The 18004-nt window shown below is 44.7% G+C and overlaps 1 protein-coding gene across 14 annotated transcripts in view; it reads left to right on the forward strand.

Moving 5' to 3' along the window:
* Positions 1-18004, forward strand: part of ANKS1B (ankyrin repeat and sterile alpha motif domain containing 1B) — a 1192652-nt gene that overhangs the window by 1155189 nt on the left and 19459 nt on the right. For all 14 annotated transcript variants that reach the window (XM_065888049.1, XM_065888050.1, XM_065888051.1 and 11 more), the window contains 2 exons: positions 306-392; positions 8549-8686. In XM_065888049.1, coding sequence (XP_065744121.1) covers positions 306-392; positions 8549-8686 — 225 coding nt within the window. The remainder of the gene's footprint in view (positions 1-305; positions 393-8548; positions 8687-18004) is intronic.

An 18004-nucleotide genomic window follows, 5' to 3' on the forward strand; every position in this document is an offset into this window, starting at 1 on the left:
TCTCCCCTTGGGGTCAGGGAAAGGGCGTATTCCTTCACCCACATGAAGTAGCGGAACAAGCTCTTTTTAGATCCTCAAGTGCAAAGCAGATACTTTATAAACCCAAACCACAGCTAAGCCCAGGAGGAGAGACATACAGTTAAATTAGAGTGTGTTTGGTATGTGTTTGATGTGTGTGTGTGTGTGTGTGTGTGTGTGTATTGTTTTTAGCTTGAGCTCATTTTTATCTTTCAAGAGAAAGAATTATGTGCTACAGTTGCCATGGAACACAGACTGCTCTAATAGCTTTCTAATTTTAATTTCAGAAGTCTACAGAGCAAATGAAGAAGGTCCCTACTATTATTCTTTCAGTCTCTTATAAAGGAGTCAAATTTATTGATGCAACAAATAAGGTGGGTACCGCACCTCTCTTCGGTTTAGACACCAGATACAGTCCTGAGTAAATGATCTAAAATCCCTTGCCTCCCATCATACCCAACCTCCCCCATTTTAATCACTCCTCACCCCTGACTTTCATGATCCCTAAAACAACTGTATACACACACACACACACAGGGGGGCACGTCGCATTTGGGGGCTTGATCTAGGATTCCTACACATACTTTGCTTTCACTTTTCCTTGGTACCTTCCTTAGTAGACTGTGGCCACTCAGTATCTGGCATGTCCCTTTGGATCCAGAGAATATTAAAACAGAAAAAAAATCATGTCTAGTGTGAAAATGTACCAGTGTCATCATTCCTCCACCAGAGGAAGTGTATGTCACCAGGTGAAGGGCCAGAACATTTGTCTTTTCATTGCTCCGGAGATAGGCCTGTCCTTTCTTTTGACGTATGTAATGAATATCTGACGCAGGGAACCCATGCCCTGGCGTTTACATCATATAATTGCATTTCGTTCTCAACTATTGAGATGGAAGCGAGGGTTCCAACTGTATTGTTTTCTTAAGAGACACAATCAGAAAAGAAGCTCAGGCGGTGCTGTAACTCTGCGGTGACTTTGTGCTCACAGTGGGAACAGCTTGTGGGCCCTGAGGTCGAGTGTAGACACCTGGGTTGCATTTTACTTAGAAAGTGTCCTTTCTTGGCAAAGGTGACAGAGTGCAGGTGCTAGACTAGAAAACTCGGGTATGACCACTGTCACCCTCCATGAATTCAAACCTGACCTGCTCCTCCTCCAAAACCCCCAAATGTCCTGCATTTTCGTCTTACGTCCTTCCAACCAATAAAGTGTAGAAATAGGGGAAATGAGGTGATGCCCATTGGTAAACACCATTTGTTTTCTGGACTGCCTACCTAGTCCTCCCAGCTGGACCCACTCCACTCTGGAGAAAGGAAACAAAAGTCATGAAACAGATGAATTTAAACAATGGAAATTTAGGATCACGGCAGCTGGATTTAGATCCAGGGAAACGTCCTGTGGGCAGTGACCCTTGACCATCTATAATAAACCTGAGCATCTGAATCGACCAGTTCAAAGCCTTCCCAGTTTGTTTTCTGTAATGAAGAAGATTGCTATGTCGGTCAGATAAGCCCAAGCTCCCCAAGTCCACTTAGAACCACCTCCCAGGTTTAGAAGCAGTTGTGAAACTCAAGCCGAAAGCTGGTAACTCAGCCTGGTCATGCTAGTTGATGATACCCAAAGCACACCCCGAGTCAGATGCCTTACGTGGAGTGATGCTTCAACCCGGCAATATGTCATTGACAGTTACTGCTGTCAGATTACAGTTATGGAAACTCTGATCAGAAAAATCCCAGTTGATTTGCTCTTATTTCTTGGAAGCAACTTTAGGTGCTGGTGCACAAACTTCCTTTAGCCCTAGATTATAGTCAGCTGGCTTTAAAAGTCTCAAAACTTTATGGAACTCTGACTGAAGATAGCATTGCTTTCACTGTTATCTAAATTTCAAGAAAGGCTTTGGCATTTGGATTCTTTTTACCTAACCTGGAGCAACTGTCTCTACCCCGTTTGCACTTGTAAAACATGAATGGCAATACGTTATTAGCTTATGAGTCTGACACTCTCTTAGATTAACAGCCTTAGCAGGCTTGGATTCTGACAGTTTCTGAACAAGTGGTATTTGCCCTGAGAAGTTTCCAGAGTCTTAAGGCTGTCATCCTATGCAGCTGGTGGTATGACTGGGTGCGTCTGAGTTAACTGCATCCTCTCTGACCCACTCTCCACCGTCAGAGGAAGGAGAGCGCTATCGGCTCTGTGGCGTTTTGCTTACGGACACATCAAGGGCCGTAGATCTTGATCTCCCAGACTTTGAGGGAATGCTTCTGCTTCAGTCGCCAGTACTTAGATGAGTTATTCATAGATCTCTGCTCACTAATGACTACTCTGGAAATCTAAGCAATGAAAGATACGCAAAAGATCATTGTGTGAATAAAGACACTAAATAAAGAAGGCCCGCGTTTCTTTCAAGCCCTTACAGTGTGGTCCTCAGCCTGTTTTCAGAGTCCAGAGTAAAGGCAAAGTGCGTATGTTGGTAGCAGGTGGAGCCAGCCTCTCTATGACTGTATGACAACGTGTGCCTGGCTTTTTTAGGAATTTGGGGACATCGACTTCAACACTGGGGCTGCACAGGGTCCCCATCCCAGTGTCCTGTGACGTAGTGACCTACCCCAGTCTAATGGTGGATAGGGAGAGGGTAGGTGACTCGGGGCGTGGTCTAGGAGTTAGTGTGTGAGAAGCCTAAAGCAGAGAGCTTGTATTAGAAGGCAGAAGAAAGAAACGGTGTAGAGCTGCGTTGGTGGAGTTTGGGGAAGGCTGAGAAACACCACCAGCCAGGGCTGAAGGCCTGGTTTCAGGGGGGCGCAGAGGAGCCAGTGTTGAAGGGTCGTCCTCAGGTTGTGCTATGAAAGGAACTGTGCTCACCCAGCCGTGTCTGCAGTGGCATCGTGCGTGCCACTTGGTCCTGTACAAAGACCAGCCTCTAAATTAATACCCACACAGGAAAGGAGCAGATAAACTCCAGGTCCTGCTTTCGGTTTGTACCAGAGATTCCTCCCCTGGGAAGCAGCTGGGGGGAACCACTTTGATTTGAAGTGAAGGACTTGTGACGCATAGACATCTGTGAAGACCTCACAGTTTGTGGTGCTTGTGAGCACTAAGCCTGTAGTAAGACACAACCAGAAGTCACAGCTTATTGTTCATGTTTGATGCTTTCTTTTTTTTCAAATGCTCATCATTTTTTTAAATTAATCTATATTTATTGATTTATTGGCTGCGTTGGGTCCTCGTTGCTGCACAGGGGTTTCTCTAGCTGTGGCGAGCGGGGGCTACTCTTTGTCGCGGTGCACAGACTTCTCATTGCAGTGGCTTCTTTTGTTGCAGAGCACGGGCTCTAGGCACACAGGCTTCAGTAGTTGTGGCACTTGGGCTCAGTAGTTGTGGCTCGCGAGCTCTAGAGTGCAGGCTCAGTAGTTGTGGCGCACGGGCTTAGTTGCTCCGCATTATGTGGGATCTTCCCGGACCAGGGCTCAAACCCATGTCCCTCGCACTGGCAGGCGGATTCTTAACCACCACGCCACCAGGGAAGTCCCCTGTACTTTATTGTTAACCGGTCCTCTCCTAACCACCGCATCTCTGTAACCCTACCCTGGTCAGATAGAGGGGGTGTTCAGCCTGCACTGGACGCAGAGAGTAATCGAAGGCCTCAGACCTTCACTAAGTGACTGCCCTGCAGTCACACAGCTAGCTGGTCACGGAGAAGGACTAAAACTTAACTTTCCCACTCCCTGACCTAACGCTTTTTCACTTTCACTCCACGTGACCTTCCACCAGTTCGTTTGACATGCAGTGGATGCTTAATTAGGTGTTAATGACTCTTCCACTCCTTTTAGCCCCCATTAGACTGTGTGAAAGATGAACCCTCCAGCAAAGCACTTCTTTCCTTTTACTCTAATATAAAGTACCAGCTTTGGCTGAGTTCATGGGGAAGGGTTAGGTGCCTAGCTGTAAACTTGTAAACCTGTTACCTAGCAACTTGGGAAATGAATTGAATCACTAAACCTGGTAAGAAGGAAGAAGCAGAAAATGATCTTGAATTAAAAATGGAACTTGGATTAGATCTATACTAAAATGTTATAGGTAAATCACACCAGCTTTCTGTAGATCCATAGCCCAGAGGTACGTTAGTATGGCATTCTGCCAAGAGGGCTACAACTGCTTAGTTCCAGACCCATCTTCAGATCAGCAGGGTCTTCCAAGAGGTGACACTGTCCGCACGTCCAGTGCTTGGCTGAGGGTGGGTTGCATTTTGCCTGCCTGCTGTGACCCCCTCCTCAGTCTTCTCATCCAGCTAAATTAGGAACAATGCAGTGCCTGGGTTGGTTTGTTAGTTTGTTTTTAATTTATTTATTTTTGGCTGCGTTGGGTCTTCATTGTTGTGTGTGGGCTTTCTCTAGTTGCGGCGAGCGGGACCTACTCTTCATTGCGGTGCGCGGGCTTCTCACTGCGGTGGCTTCTCTTGTTGTGGAGCATGGGCTCTAGGCACTCGGGCTTCAGCAGTTGTGGCACATGGGCTCAGCGGTTGTGGCTCGTGGGCTCTAGAGCGCAGGCTCAGTAGTTGTGGTGCACGGGCTTAGTTGCTCCACAGCATGTGGGATCTCCCCGGACCAGGGCTCAACCCATGTTCCCTGCATTGGCAGGTGGATTCTAAACCACTGCGCCACCAGGGAAGCCCAGTTTATTTGTTTTGAATGTCAGCTTCAAACAGGGCTTATGCTATTTTTTTAGGCACAGATTAACTTGGAACTTTTGCCTAAACAAGTGCCAGTTGTTTTTTATAGCACATATTTCTAAAAGCTCAGAGTCAAATTAAGACTGTGCTCTTCTCATCTGCACCTCCCTCTCTGCAGGTCTCCTCCAGGTAGCCCTCGACCAGGGCTGCTGCCTCTATGTGGGGGGCACTCTCTGGATGGGTGCTGCATTGTCTCCCTCATAAAAGGCCTGGCCTGTGGAGGAGACTCAGAGAAGGGCCCTACCTGTCATAGTCAGGAGTGCGGGAAGCAGGGAGAGGCCAGTTTCTAGGCCCATCACTTCGTTATCACACCCCCTTCTGAGACCGCCTCTGTTAATTGGCTGAACCAAACAAGTCTCTTCTACACCCACCAGCCAGATACCTCTTTAGCTATTTCTCTACATGATGAAAGGCAACAGACAAGAAAAAGAATCACTCCCTGTCGAAGGGTACTGAGCTGCCAAATTTTCTAGCCAAAGAAGTGACAGGGTGACCCCAGTCCTGGCTTGAGCCTTTTCAAAGCCCTAGTCTCCTTAGAACATGCTTAGATATGGAGGCTCAGCTGCATAAAGGCGTCTACTTAAACTGAGGGACATCACCTGTACCTCACGATGTCAGCTTTTAATTTATGGAGGAGCCACTAATGACAGGGTGGAAAGAATGTATCCTTCCTTGACTTCTCCAAGGAGGAAGAGGCTGTGCAGTCTTCATTCCGTCTCCAGCTGTAGTGTCCTTAGTCTTGGAATCATCGTACACATAGAGAACTAGCCTCGCTGTTCTGCAGAGGTGGGCAGTGCAGACTGATGGCAGTGTCAGTGTTACCTAATGCACATTTGTGTGCCCGACGCACGGTGAGGCTAAGCACACCGAAGGTCAGAGTTTGGAGCAGAGACAGGTTTACTGCAGGGCCAAGCAAGGAGAACGGGTGGCTCATGCCCCCCAAATCTCCAAACTCCTCAAAGGGTTTCAGCAAAACGTTTTTAAAGGCCAGGCGAGGGAGGGGCGTCCCAGGGTATGTGATCAGCTCGTGCGCAGTTTTCCGATTGGTTGATGGTGATCAGTCCTCAGGCACTGGAAGGTCTGGTCAGGGATGCATGAGATACTATTTTCTGGGTACTTCTGAGAGGAGACGCAGCAGAGGACACGAGGGAGGGGTATGTCCTGAGAATGCCACTGCTCAGTTCCATCAGTAGTGAGATCCCAGGTCCTCACCACATTCTAGCACCACGGATATATTAGGAAGTTCTGTTCAAAATACCTCCCTACACAGTCCATTGCTATGAATTCATTTAAAAGCAAATTTTTAAAGTGCCAATTAGGATGACTGAGTGCCAGTAACATGAGTTATTCTTAACTGATTGTAGAATGTCTGTATTAGCTTGCCTTTCCTCTAGTTTAGACCATGGGAACAGAGGAATTAAAGTTTCAGCAGTGGGAGAGGAGGCTGATTTGGGGACATGGAGCAACACAGAGGAGGGCAGGCCTCGGAGTTTAAAAGACAGCCCTGGGCTCCTGGAGATGAGAGAAGAGGGGGCCGGTTTCCAGAAAATTGGGAGGGAGGACCCAGAAAGAGGAAAAATGTCTTAGCACTATAGTAAATTACCATAGACTGGGTTGCTTAAACCATGAATATTTATTTCTCACAGTTTTGGAGGCTGGAAAGTCCAAGATGAAGTCACCAGCAGATTCAGTGTCTGATGAGAGCCCCCATTCCCTGCTTCATAAGTGGCCGTCCTTCTGCTGTGAGACGCCAGAGAGAGCCAGCTAGCTCTCTTGCCTTGTCTTGTAAAGGCACTAATAGCATTCACAAGAGCTCCACCCTCATGACCTAATCACATCCTAAAGGCCCACCTCCAAGCAGCATCACACTGGGGGACTAGAATTTCAAGATACAAACTTGGGGAGGATGCAGACACGCGGTTCATAATTAAGAGAGATCTCCAAAGATACACTTTACCTACTTTACAATTTTTCCCTGGGCCACAGTGCTGTCCGCACCACTGAAAATTGTCAGGAGTGACATCTTGTGAATTGGCAAGATTCAGGGAATTCAGTGCAATAAAAATCACAGGGCACTTCACTGTTAACACTTTCCCGAGAAGTTGATCAACCTTATGCTAGTAAAAAAGAAAGTCTCAAGAACACAAAATGCCAATTTTAGTTAAAAGTTGGAGCCAATGCTCTATTTTCAGTAATAGTGGATCCTGGATAGGTGAGACCAGATCCACAGGCTTCCCGAAGTAATAGCAGCCCCCAATTAAAGTGATGGCGCAGGCTCTCAGCACCTGCTAACATCATACCTATAAAGACCACGCAGAGCTCATTAATTTTAAATTTAAGACTCACCGAGCTCCTAATTTAGTTTTCTCCTTGGAGAAATGCTCTCTGGATGCCAGAAGAGGATCAGCGCCTTCTATTTTGAAACTCTGTCTGGCGATAGGATGTTACTTGTTTATGGGATTCTGATTTCAATTTGAGTTATTTCTGACAGCGCTACATGTAGCGTCAACATACAGGGTCACTGTGAAGAACGTCTTAATTTAATTTTCTTTTATGTGTTAATTCTGTAATTGCTTACCAACCACATAGCTCAGTAGAGTGAGGGGCGTGAAGTACTTGCTGGGGGTGCTGGCAGGAAAGGGCATTTTGTAAGCAATTTTGGGCATTGATGAGTATACACAGCATTACATTCGCTCAGGTTATTTAAGACTGTGCAGTTACAAAGCAATTAGGGTAACTAAAGCATTGAGGGTTTTAGATCTCTGACAACTGCACAAACATAAATGGGATATCGTGAGGTTAAGAAACGTTTGCATGATTATGTGAAATCTTTTGCTTCTGAAATACATCAGTGTATCAAAAGAAGTTTCTGGCTGGGTTTGCAGCCCAGGTGACGCTCCTTGGTTATTTTGTGCTTCGGGATAATGGTCCTTGAACCTTTCCTCAGTTACCTCCCACCGATTATTCTTAGAGGCAGGTTGGGATGAGGGGGCTGGCAGGGAGATGGCATGAAAACGTGCTAGCCAAGAGAAAAAATGAAATTATGTTCAACCAGTGAGAGAGAGGTGGGGCTGAGAGGTATTGCAACGTAACTTCAGGCCCAGTTCCACTACCTGCCCTGCATAACTTACACTGTCTGAGTACTGGTTTCGCCACCTGTGAGCTGATGAGCAGGATAACCACGGCACCACTCATAATGATACACAGCGGGTATAGTTAGCAAAGCGTTGTCATCCACGGGGCGCTGCACCTAGCATGCAGCGTGGTGTTTCCCTCATCCCACCCTTACACCTTAGTCTCCACGGAGTCTTCATGAGAGAGCGCCTTGACGCGCCCTCGCCTACCTGCCTTGGCTCTGGGGAGCTAGGGGCCAGGCACAAGACAACAGGTAAAAGATGGTGAGGGATCAGCCTCCCGGCAGGCAGAACAACATGGCAGGTGATCCTTTCCAGACAGAGTTAGCAGGAGGCGGCGCTGACTCTACATGGAAAATGGAAACAGTGAAATGCTTAGTAGTTACTATTTTTTTTCAAGTGTCTGCCACCCAGACTGCTTCTGCACACAGCACCGTGTGAGAACTGCTGCTCCAGGACTATTTTAGGTTGTTTTTAATTAAACGAAAGCATTCCTTCCAGACCTGGTGTACCTTTGCCCACGGACAGTGTGTTGAATCACTGTGAATGTTGCTGCTCTAGAACATTCGAGGACGAGGGAAAGCAACTGCTTCCCAGATCATTTGCCTTGGTTCTAAAATATGCTGGTTTGCAGAGGAAAACAACGGTCGTTTGTGTCATTTCTTCCAGAACATAATTGCCGAACATGAAATTCGTAATATCTCCTGTGCTGCCCAGGACCCAGAAGACCTCTCGACATTCGCTTATATCACAAAAGATTTGAAGTCCAATCACCACTACTGTCACGTGTTTACTGCCTTCGATGTGGTGAGTAGCTACCCTCTTTGGACAAACTAAATATTTCCCTGAATATACCTGGACTTTATTGAAAGCCCAGCTTGCAATTTAGATGCTTGGCTTGTTTACCAAGTTTTAAGGTATACCTGGTGTAAGGTATCTTGCAGACTCAGCTTTTCTGAGTTTTTTCTGTATTTTCATTCATTCATTAAATTTAGAACTCCACTTCTATCCAGTATCTGAAATGTCATTGCTCAGTTACTAACCTCACTTTTCATATCAGACGAGTTCCTTTCTTTCTCTGGTACCAAAATATAGTAAATGTCTTCCAGCCTTTCTGTCCCTTTGCTATGTCTGTTGGTTTCTTTGGTAGCCATTTCTAAGTAGTAGGGCAAGATAGTCTAGGTTTGTTTGGAGGAAAAATAAATTCAGTGCCTCATACGATATTTGTGGTTTTCTATATTGAATAGTAGTTAAATTAGACATTTATAAATAATAACTGGGAACAGCAAGGTTTGGTTCATTTGAATATGGCCCGTATTCAGAGGTTAGTCTTGTAATGACGTCCTTATGGTGTTACACACCTATAGTCCTATTTGTCATTAAGTCTAAGAACTAGCCCATATATTACAAACTTGGAAAATGGAAGCAATTCTAGAAAATAACAAGTATTCCTTCTTGTACCTTCAGGATGGTACAAATTGCTCGAGGATAACTCTATTTTAGTACATTGGGCATTCTAAATTTGAAGCAGACAGAACAGAGACAGCTACAAGCATGAAATAATTTGTAATCAGAAGAATTCTAAAATGTCACTTTAATTTGACAATTCTTCTCTGCTCAAGTTTTGAAATACACAGGTTTAAAGAATTACACAGAAATTGCAGTATAATACATTCTTGAGAGGCCAGCCCACAGTTCAATGTCATGGGTAAGACTGCTTGAAGCAATCATTTTTAGTTCTGACAAACTCCCACGGACCAAGGACCACAGTAACCCAGAATTTACCCCATCCTAAGGGATGTTAGGCTCATGCCCAGGACGTTGTATCAGGCTGCGTGTGGCCCATCCCTTTCAAGTTTGGAAGATTGAAAACAGGAAAGAATGCTATGTGCCTTTAATTTTTTTTTCTATTTTGAGAGGCATGAGGAGAATAATATACAGGTGGTCTGTGTTAACAGTAAGGACTGCAAAGCCAAACCCTCAAAGGCTGCTCTAGATATCTCTGGATGCGTTTGTTTGCATGGGATCAACAGTGTTGATTAAAGCCATGTCAGCATTAGGTTTCTGGTGCCTTAGACATAACTTGCCATTCTTGTGAAATGCAATTGTTTCTCTTTTTAAGCATTTTTTTAAAAATATTTATTTATTTGCTTGCACCAGGTCTTAGTTGTGGCAGGTGGGCTCCTTAGTTGCGGCAGGTGGGCTCCTTAGTTGCGGCATGCAGGCTTCTTAGTTGCAGCATGCATGTGGGATCTAGTTCCCTGACCAGGGATCAAACTCGGGCCCCCTGCACTGGGAGCTCGGAGTCCCAACCACTGCACCACCAGGGAAGTCCCGCAATTGTTTCTTAAAACAGCAAAATTCCATTCTATCCGCATACATTTTGGTTTGCATGATACACCTTTCTCTGGGATTTGCCTTGGTGTCATAGAAAGAACAGGCTGCTCAGAGTTCACATCCCAACTCGCTGCCTGCTCCCTGGTCTTAGACGAGTTGCAGGACTTTTCTGAGTCCTGATTTCCTTTGTCTATAAAATAGGCACGGGGATTGTACCTTACAGGTTTTCTTTGGGATTGGAATGAAGGAACGTATGTAGAGCGTTCATAAATAATGCGTGTTCAGTGTTTGCTTCCCCCGCACCACCTCTTCTCTCTCCTTCCCTGCTGACCTCACAGTTCACAGCCTGGACTTTTTCTGCTCAAAGACATAAGATAGATTTTCTAGAAGTGTACTTGTGGTCCGAAGTTTTCCCACTGCCCTTGTGAAAGAATTGAAAAAAATAGAAGAAAAAATAAATAAAATAGAAACAATAGAAAGAAAGCATAGATTCTGTAGGCCTTCTATCGGTATATTGCATCTATATAGTGTTTTCATTGAATGTCAACATTAGTATTCCAGTATTGTCAGGATGAATTCCACCCTTCCCTTGGGTACTGCAGCAGTTCTTTCTAAATTGGTTTTAGAGTAATATATAATTTGCCTTCATAAGGGTATCCAAAACATTGTTCTCTATTGAAGCTAAAAATGATGCCCATGGGCCATCTGGCCTCTTGAGTTTTTTAAGCGTGTGTATATGTGACGCCAGAAGTGAAATGTGGGGAAAATCGTCAATTGTTTAGTTTTAAGATCAACGTGATGTCCTGATACATTTGGAAAACGAGTGGAGAATTGCTTCACCTTTTGTTTTTTCATCCAGATGTTTGATTTAATGTAGACATTCACTAGGCTAGGAGTCTGGTTTCACCTACAGAGGATTTTCATCTTACATCGCAAATCCACCATTTTAATCCTCTCTAGGTGAACAGTTGGTCTAACTTCAAAAATAGTAACAAAGGCCACCAGCCTTAACGTGGGCCTTCGAGCAATTTTGAGATGCACCAAGCTTTGCTTGCACTAAAAAAGAACCTCTTTGAGCATGGATTTTGTATCTTTATGTAGGGCAGTTCAATATTCAGTCCAGTCTTGAAGCCTTAAAATTCTTTTTGGTATGAACCAGTCCCCCAGGCTGCCCAAATGGCAAAAGAAAAGAAAAGAATACCTTAAGTATACATTTAGTCTTGCAGCTGATGTGTATGAGTACATGCACATTTCTAATTGCAGTTATTGCTACTTTGACCTTGTAGATCTTTTATGGGTCACAGGAAGTTTTTATGAATATTTCTTATCACCAAGAAAACCCAATGATGTCTAGGAGGCTTCCAGTTTACGGAGAGTTGGATTTGAAATTCAGAGCATTTTTCCCATAGAAATCCTGCGGTCTTGGAGGCTCAAGCCCCCCTACTAATATGAGCATGTGAATTTAACGTAGTTCCTTTACTCTGGGACCTTGCGGAGCCCTTCATAGGCTCAGACACCGGGAGGGGGTGGAGTGAACCTGGTTTCCCAAGTTCATTTGGCCGTGGCAGCCTCTTTTGGGGAGAGCTTCTCACAGAGGTGGTGTTCTGCAGAACACACTTCAGGAAATGTTACGCTTTATCTTCTCTAAGCTTGTTTCCATGACTTAGAATCTATGCTAAATTCAGCTTGTGATATTTTCAGTTTTTAATGACAGGTAGATGAAAATTTTAAAAGACTAGAGCAGAAAGGGAATTAGGGTTCCCAAGAAAAGCCAATATGTACCTACCGGCGCGCTCCAGACCTACTCTGCATTCTAGACTCACTATGGTGGCAGCTGATTTCTAGTCACCTCCCCAGTGGGACACATCTCATCCACTACAGAACAAGAGGCTGCCCGACCTCCACCTTCCAGGCAGTGAAAACTTGGGGGAAGAGAGTTGGACTGTGTAGGAAAAAAGAATGTGTTACAAGACCAGGAGTTGTAAGGCTTAAAACAACGGATTCAGCTTTTCTCTTCTCCACTCTTATCTCAAATGAATGAAGGGGAAATCCATGCTGCTGAGATGACAAGAGGGAGAATGGGTATTTCAGCGGCCACCAGATCCCAAGGCTGCAGTGATCATCCTTAAAAGGCCACCATAGGAAAGAGATGGATATAACCAAGATCATTTGGCAACTATCATCTTCTATGTATTATTCACTCCGTCTAGATTTCTAGGACATAGAATGGAGATAGGTAGATTAGAAAGATTTTGATGCATTCTGTGTGAGACTGTCAGATTTATTTTAAAAATCTGGGAGGGACCTCATTCACTAGTTCTAAAATACGAAAGGTTTATTTTGTTTAAATAGTATTAAAAGCCATGACTGCCGCTAAACCCTGGCTAATTCTCACTTCTCTATAAAGAACATGTTTGCAGTCTTTGATAATTTTAACCATGCTCATTTTTCTCTTACTTGCACCTCCCAAATTCTGTCATCTTCAGTGTGTACGGCTTAGACTGGTTGTGGAATGTGTAGAGAATGTCAAAGTCTTGATGCCGGTGGGCGGTGCGTGGGGGAGACGAGGCTCCCTCTTTCCTGTGCCTTCTTGGCTGAATGTGGGCCGTGAAAGGATCTAAACTGGAGAAACAGAGATGACAAAATGCAGGAAACCATGGTCAGCAGGGGGACAGCATTTTATAGTCTTTTCCATCACTAGGGACCAGCAAACCTAAGTGCAGGGGAAGAACACCAGAGTCGACCAGTCTGTCATAATGTCTAATGAAAGTGAGATTCCGGAGCCCTTTCATTTTCTCCAGTTTTATTGAGATAAAATTGACATATAACAGTGTATTCATTTTAGATGTACAGCATAAGGGTTTGATGTATGTATTGCTGCAAAGTGATCCGCACAAGTTAGCATCCATCACCTCACACAGTTACACATTTTGTGTGTGTGTGTGTGATAAGGACTTCAAGATCTACTCCGTCGGCAACTTTCAAATGTACGATACAGGCATACCTGAAAGATACTGCAGGTTCTGTTCCGGACTGCTGCAACGAATCGAATATCACAATAAAGCAAGTCACATGAATTCTTTGGTTTCCCAGTGCACATAAAAATTATGTGTGCACTGCACTGTAGCCTGTTCTGTGAGCAATACCATCACGTCTAAAAAAGCAATGTACATGCCTTAATTTAAAAATGCTTTATTGCTAAAAAAGGCTAACCATCATCTGGGCCTTCAGCGTGGCATAATCTTTTTGTAACGGTAACATCAAAGGTCTGATCACAGTTCACCATAAGGAATATAATCATAATGAAAAAGTTTGAAATCTTGCCAGAATTACCAAAATGGGACACAGAAACACAAAATGAGTAAATGCTGTCAGAAAACTGGAGCCAGTAGACCTGCTCGATGCAGGGTGCCACAAGCCTTCGATTTTTTAAAATAGCAATATCTTCAAAGTGCAATAAAACGAGGTATGCCTGTACAGTACTGTTAACTATAGTCACCATGCTGTACATTGCATCCCTAGGACTTATTTGTCTTATAACTGGATGTTTGTGCCTTTTGACCACTTTCACCCATTTCTCCCTTTCTTAAACTCGGAGATTCTTTTCGTGGAGTAGCGTGGGGTTCCGAATGGAAAGTACTTATGGCTTATGTTGCAGAGATTGTCCCACAGAGTGGGAATTTACAAGTGCAAAAGAACTTCCGTTATCGTTGATGTTAGTTGACCTCTGACAACGAAATTAATACTGTATGTGGAACTAGGTGGTCTCTTTCATTCTGTTTCTCATTTTCTCCACCTGAAAATGGCCCTCAACCTGTTGGACTATAATACTATGAAAATAAATGGCAATGTAAGAAAATGCTAAAGTGCATAGAGCCCTTAAGATGGGACTGTAACACTCCCTGGCTAGTCTCCCACTTACAAAGTAGCAACCTACACTTAAGTAGAAGCCTTTCCCTGGCCCCTCGCAGCAGCTGAAACTCATCAAGTCAGTGGCAGGAGTGGTTGAATAAAAATGGCACTTCACTGGTGGTCCAGTGGTTAAGACTCTGCGCTCCCAATTCAGGGAGCCTGGGTTCGATCCCTGGTCTGGGAACTAGATCCCGCATGCTGCAACTAAGACCCAGTGAAGCCAAATAAATAAAAATTAAAAAAAAAAAAAACACAGCAGCACTCCCAGTCCTATGGCCATTATATACCACCTCCTCCCCCGCCCAAAGAAAAATACATTAACACTGCTGGGTTACATTTATCCATACCTCCTCTCCGTTGGCATAAATCGTTGAGAATTAACTAAGCCATAAAGCCAAAGGTGGGTGAATATTAAGAGAATAATAGTCACTCTTTTTTCCTCTCATCCCTATTTTTTTGAGGGTTGAGGGGGATGGATGTTATCAGAGCTTTAAATCAATCCCATTTTCTATGAAGTTAGAAAGAAAGCAGTCATTCTGATTTTTTTCACAGGTTGTTTTGCAGCATTCGTACATGTATTCGTTATAGCCCCCTCCCAAAGTACTGAAAATCAAATGTCATGTCTAGGGGTGACGCCTTTAGAATCAGCCTGGTTTTGAATCCCAGGTCGGCACTTCTTAGTTTCATAGTTTGGGCAAGAACGCCTGTAATCCTCAGTTTCCTCCTCTGTAAAATAGAGATAACAGCAGTACCCGCTGCCTAGGGTTACTGTAAGGATTCAGTGAGATGACACACGTCCGTGTCTAGCACGTGTTCAGTCAGTCTTAGCTTCTAAGGGCAGGAAAGCAGCACCAGCAGTTACGGGGCTGGTTCTGTTCTTTCCCGTCAGACCTGTGTGAGGATTTATGTCCCAGTTTTCGGTTTACAACGTACATTTGATGCGGCGGTATCCCACACCTGATATGAAAAGTCCAAGTCTGCATAAAATATATTTCTACATTTATTGAGTGCCTGCCGTGAGTCAGGCACACCGCACTGCTCTCCAGGATGTCCGAGTTCAGAGGGAGAATCAAGGACATAACGAATGGTTGCAGTAAAATCCTGTCTGTGCTCTCCTGCAGTTTTGCTGGCCCCAGCAGGGTGAGGGCTCCCAGAGGAGAGGGACACAGGGGCTGGAAGCTGAACATTGAGTTTGTATGAACATGTGGGCATCTTGGAGGCCTGACAATTCATTAATGCACTTTGGAAAGACGAGGTGAGGCATTAGGCAGTCGTCTGCCATAAGCAGAGAAAAAGTCATTTTTATCAACTGTCTTGTCCATTTGAGAAAGATTTTCAACAAGCGTTAAAATTTGGTAGGTAAGAAGCGTCTTGAATGTGATAAATGCCCCTTTGGAGGTATCACAAGTTGGCGAAGGGTTTACTGTAGCTTCTACTAGGAGCTTTTACTTTTGAAGAGTGGCGAGGAGTTGAAATCCAGCAAACTTTCCCCAAGTCCCTGCCAAGTAACAGGACAAAGACGGATCGTGTTCCCCTTCTGCCCTGGCAGGCCAGCCCCTCCAGCATGGGTGTGAGAGGTCTGCTGTCCAGCCACCGTAGGCTGTGGTTCCATGTGGACAGGCGACCACCGGGCGTGAGTACATGATTGCTACAGAGAACCTGTAACTTTATAAGAAAGCCTTTCTTGGTCTTTCACTGAGCTGATGACACTCACGTACTTGGGGTGAGGCATGACGTGAAACCTTTAGCAGATGCAGTGGAATGCTCTGCCACCTTTAAAAATCTGGTTTTTGAAGACCATTTAATGGCATGCAAAAACCATTCATGATTTAATGTTGCGTGAAAAAGTGACTCATGAAACTGCACGTAAATATCATTCTAATTTTGTTTTTAAATTCACATAAATATTCATATAGCTTATAAAAGTATTTGTGCATATATACAAAAGTAAAAGGAAAAGAAACCAAAATGTAGCAGTGGCTATATCCCAGCAGTAGAATTTTGCAGGTGATTTTTAATTTTCTTCTTTATGTATTTTCAAAACTTTCTACATGTACCCCTGTTATATTTAGAGAGAAATACTAATTTCATTATTCTTTTAGTTAGCTGGAATTAGCCCTAAAAAAACTATCTGCATTTTATCCAGTTGCTGTGTCAGCCCTGGGCTAGATAGGCATCTTAGCAGAATGCCTGATGTTTATTTCTAAATGCTGAAGACCTGTGATTGGGCAGTATTTGTTTCTATAAATATAATCTATCAAGACTTAATCACTGACTTGTACTTGAGAGAACTAAGTAGGTAGAGCTAAGGAATGTCAATGAATTCTGTGAATATGGCCAGAATATTCTCAGTTATTTTTGCCTCAAGACGTGGGTGAAGCAAGTTGTAGATGAAACCTACCCTGGCTCTTAAAAAACAAGATGTACAAGCAAAATACAGCCAGAGGAGAAATGTGGCTTCTTTCTGGAGGCCCCACCAATAGACCCGTATTGAAAACGCTTTATCTTTAGGCCCAAACGGCGTGCCCTGCACTGGTTCAGCATTTATTCAGCCAGGATCTACCTGTGGAGAGAAAATAGAAGGGAAGAATCTGCTGTGGCCATCCACAGGCACCCGTATCTTACCCTTGAGGTGCAAGTCCTCTTATCTTAGGGACCTACCGGGCAGCGTCCTTTTTTCAGTTCCTCCAACATTTATTGCGCACCTGATATGTCCTAAGCCCTAGAGACGCAGTCAAATGAGAGGAGAGCCCTCAAGGAGCTCAGCCGGCTGGGGCGTTTGGATCTATAAAGAGAAAATCCTAATAAATTCTTTACAGTCAGTGGAGCTGTGCCCATCTGAGGAGGGGCACCTGGCACAGCCTGGGGTGTCGGGGAAGGGGATTCAGAGCAGGCTCCTGGAAGACGTCATGCCCCAGGTGAATCTTCAAGGTTGAGCAGTAACTCACCAGGCAAAGGGAGAGGTGGGGAACGGGCATATTGTTAAGAATAAAAGCCATTTAATAATAGACAAAATACTTGGCCATTTAGAATAGTTTTGGGGTGAGTGTTGCTGTGAGGACATCCCCTGTGGTGAAAGCCAGCCCCGTGGTCACTGCACTTCTGTGCACTGGCTGGTGGATTGTTGAGACCTGCAGTCCAGCCTTTGGGGAATGTGCTACTATTTAACATGGCATCAGCTATACATACATCTCTAAACTGAAGCCGTTGTTGGTTGGGTAAAAGACCGACAACAGCGTCTAATCAGGGAACCCTGGAGCTCCCAGTGGAGAGGGACCTAAAGGTCACCAGGACCAGACCCCCTGTCAGTGTCATCTCCTCAGTGGCAGTGATAGGTATAGAGGCAGGCAGCCCAGGGCAGACTTAGCCCATGCAGGTGATCCAGGCGTGGTCTTTACTCACTGACACTGGTGTAGTAGACCTCTGAGGCTCCTCTTAACACCCCAGGCTTCTTTGCACAGATACAGCCCTTTTTTCCTTGAATGTCTGTTTGCACCCTCTTCAGGTGCAGATAGCCTCTGCCGACCTCAGGCATTGCTTCTGCTGGCCCCCAGGAGCCAAAGGATATTCAGGTCCTGTAGCTTCCTGAGACTATGGAATACAGTTATTTGTTCCTTCAATTTTAGTCACTGAAATGTGGTGTTTTTTTTTGTTTTCTTTAATGCTAATGGAAAGTGCCTGCAGACAGATCAGAATGGTCCACTTGTAGACAGCAGCCTCCCAGCCTAAGCCAGCAGGGCCTCTCTCCCTGTGGTGTCCCCTCTCTCCTCAGCACACTTCCTTTTTTGTCACTTTAACCAGATGATGTGAGACTCGTGTCTGATGTACCTTGTCAGCCATCTTTTCAGTAATGGGTTAAACAAAATAAGCTGTCGA

This window comes from Phocoena phocoena, chromosome 11, assembly GCF_963924675.1.
Source record: "Phocoena phocoena chromosome 11, mPhoPho1.1, whole genome shotgun sequence".
In the NCBI taxonomy this organism is placed as follows: domain Eukaryota; kingdom Metazoa; phylum Chordata; class Mammalia; order Artiodactyla; family Phocoenidae; genus Phocoena; species Phocoena phocoena.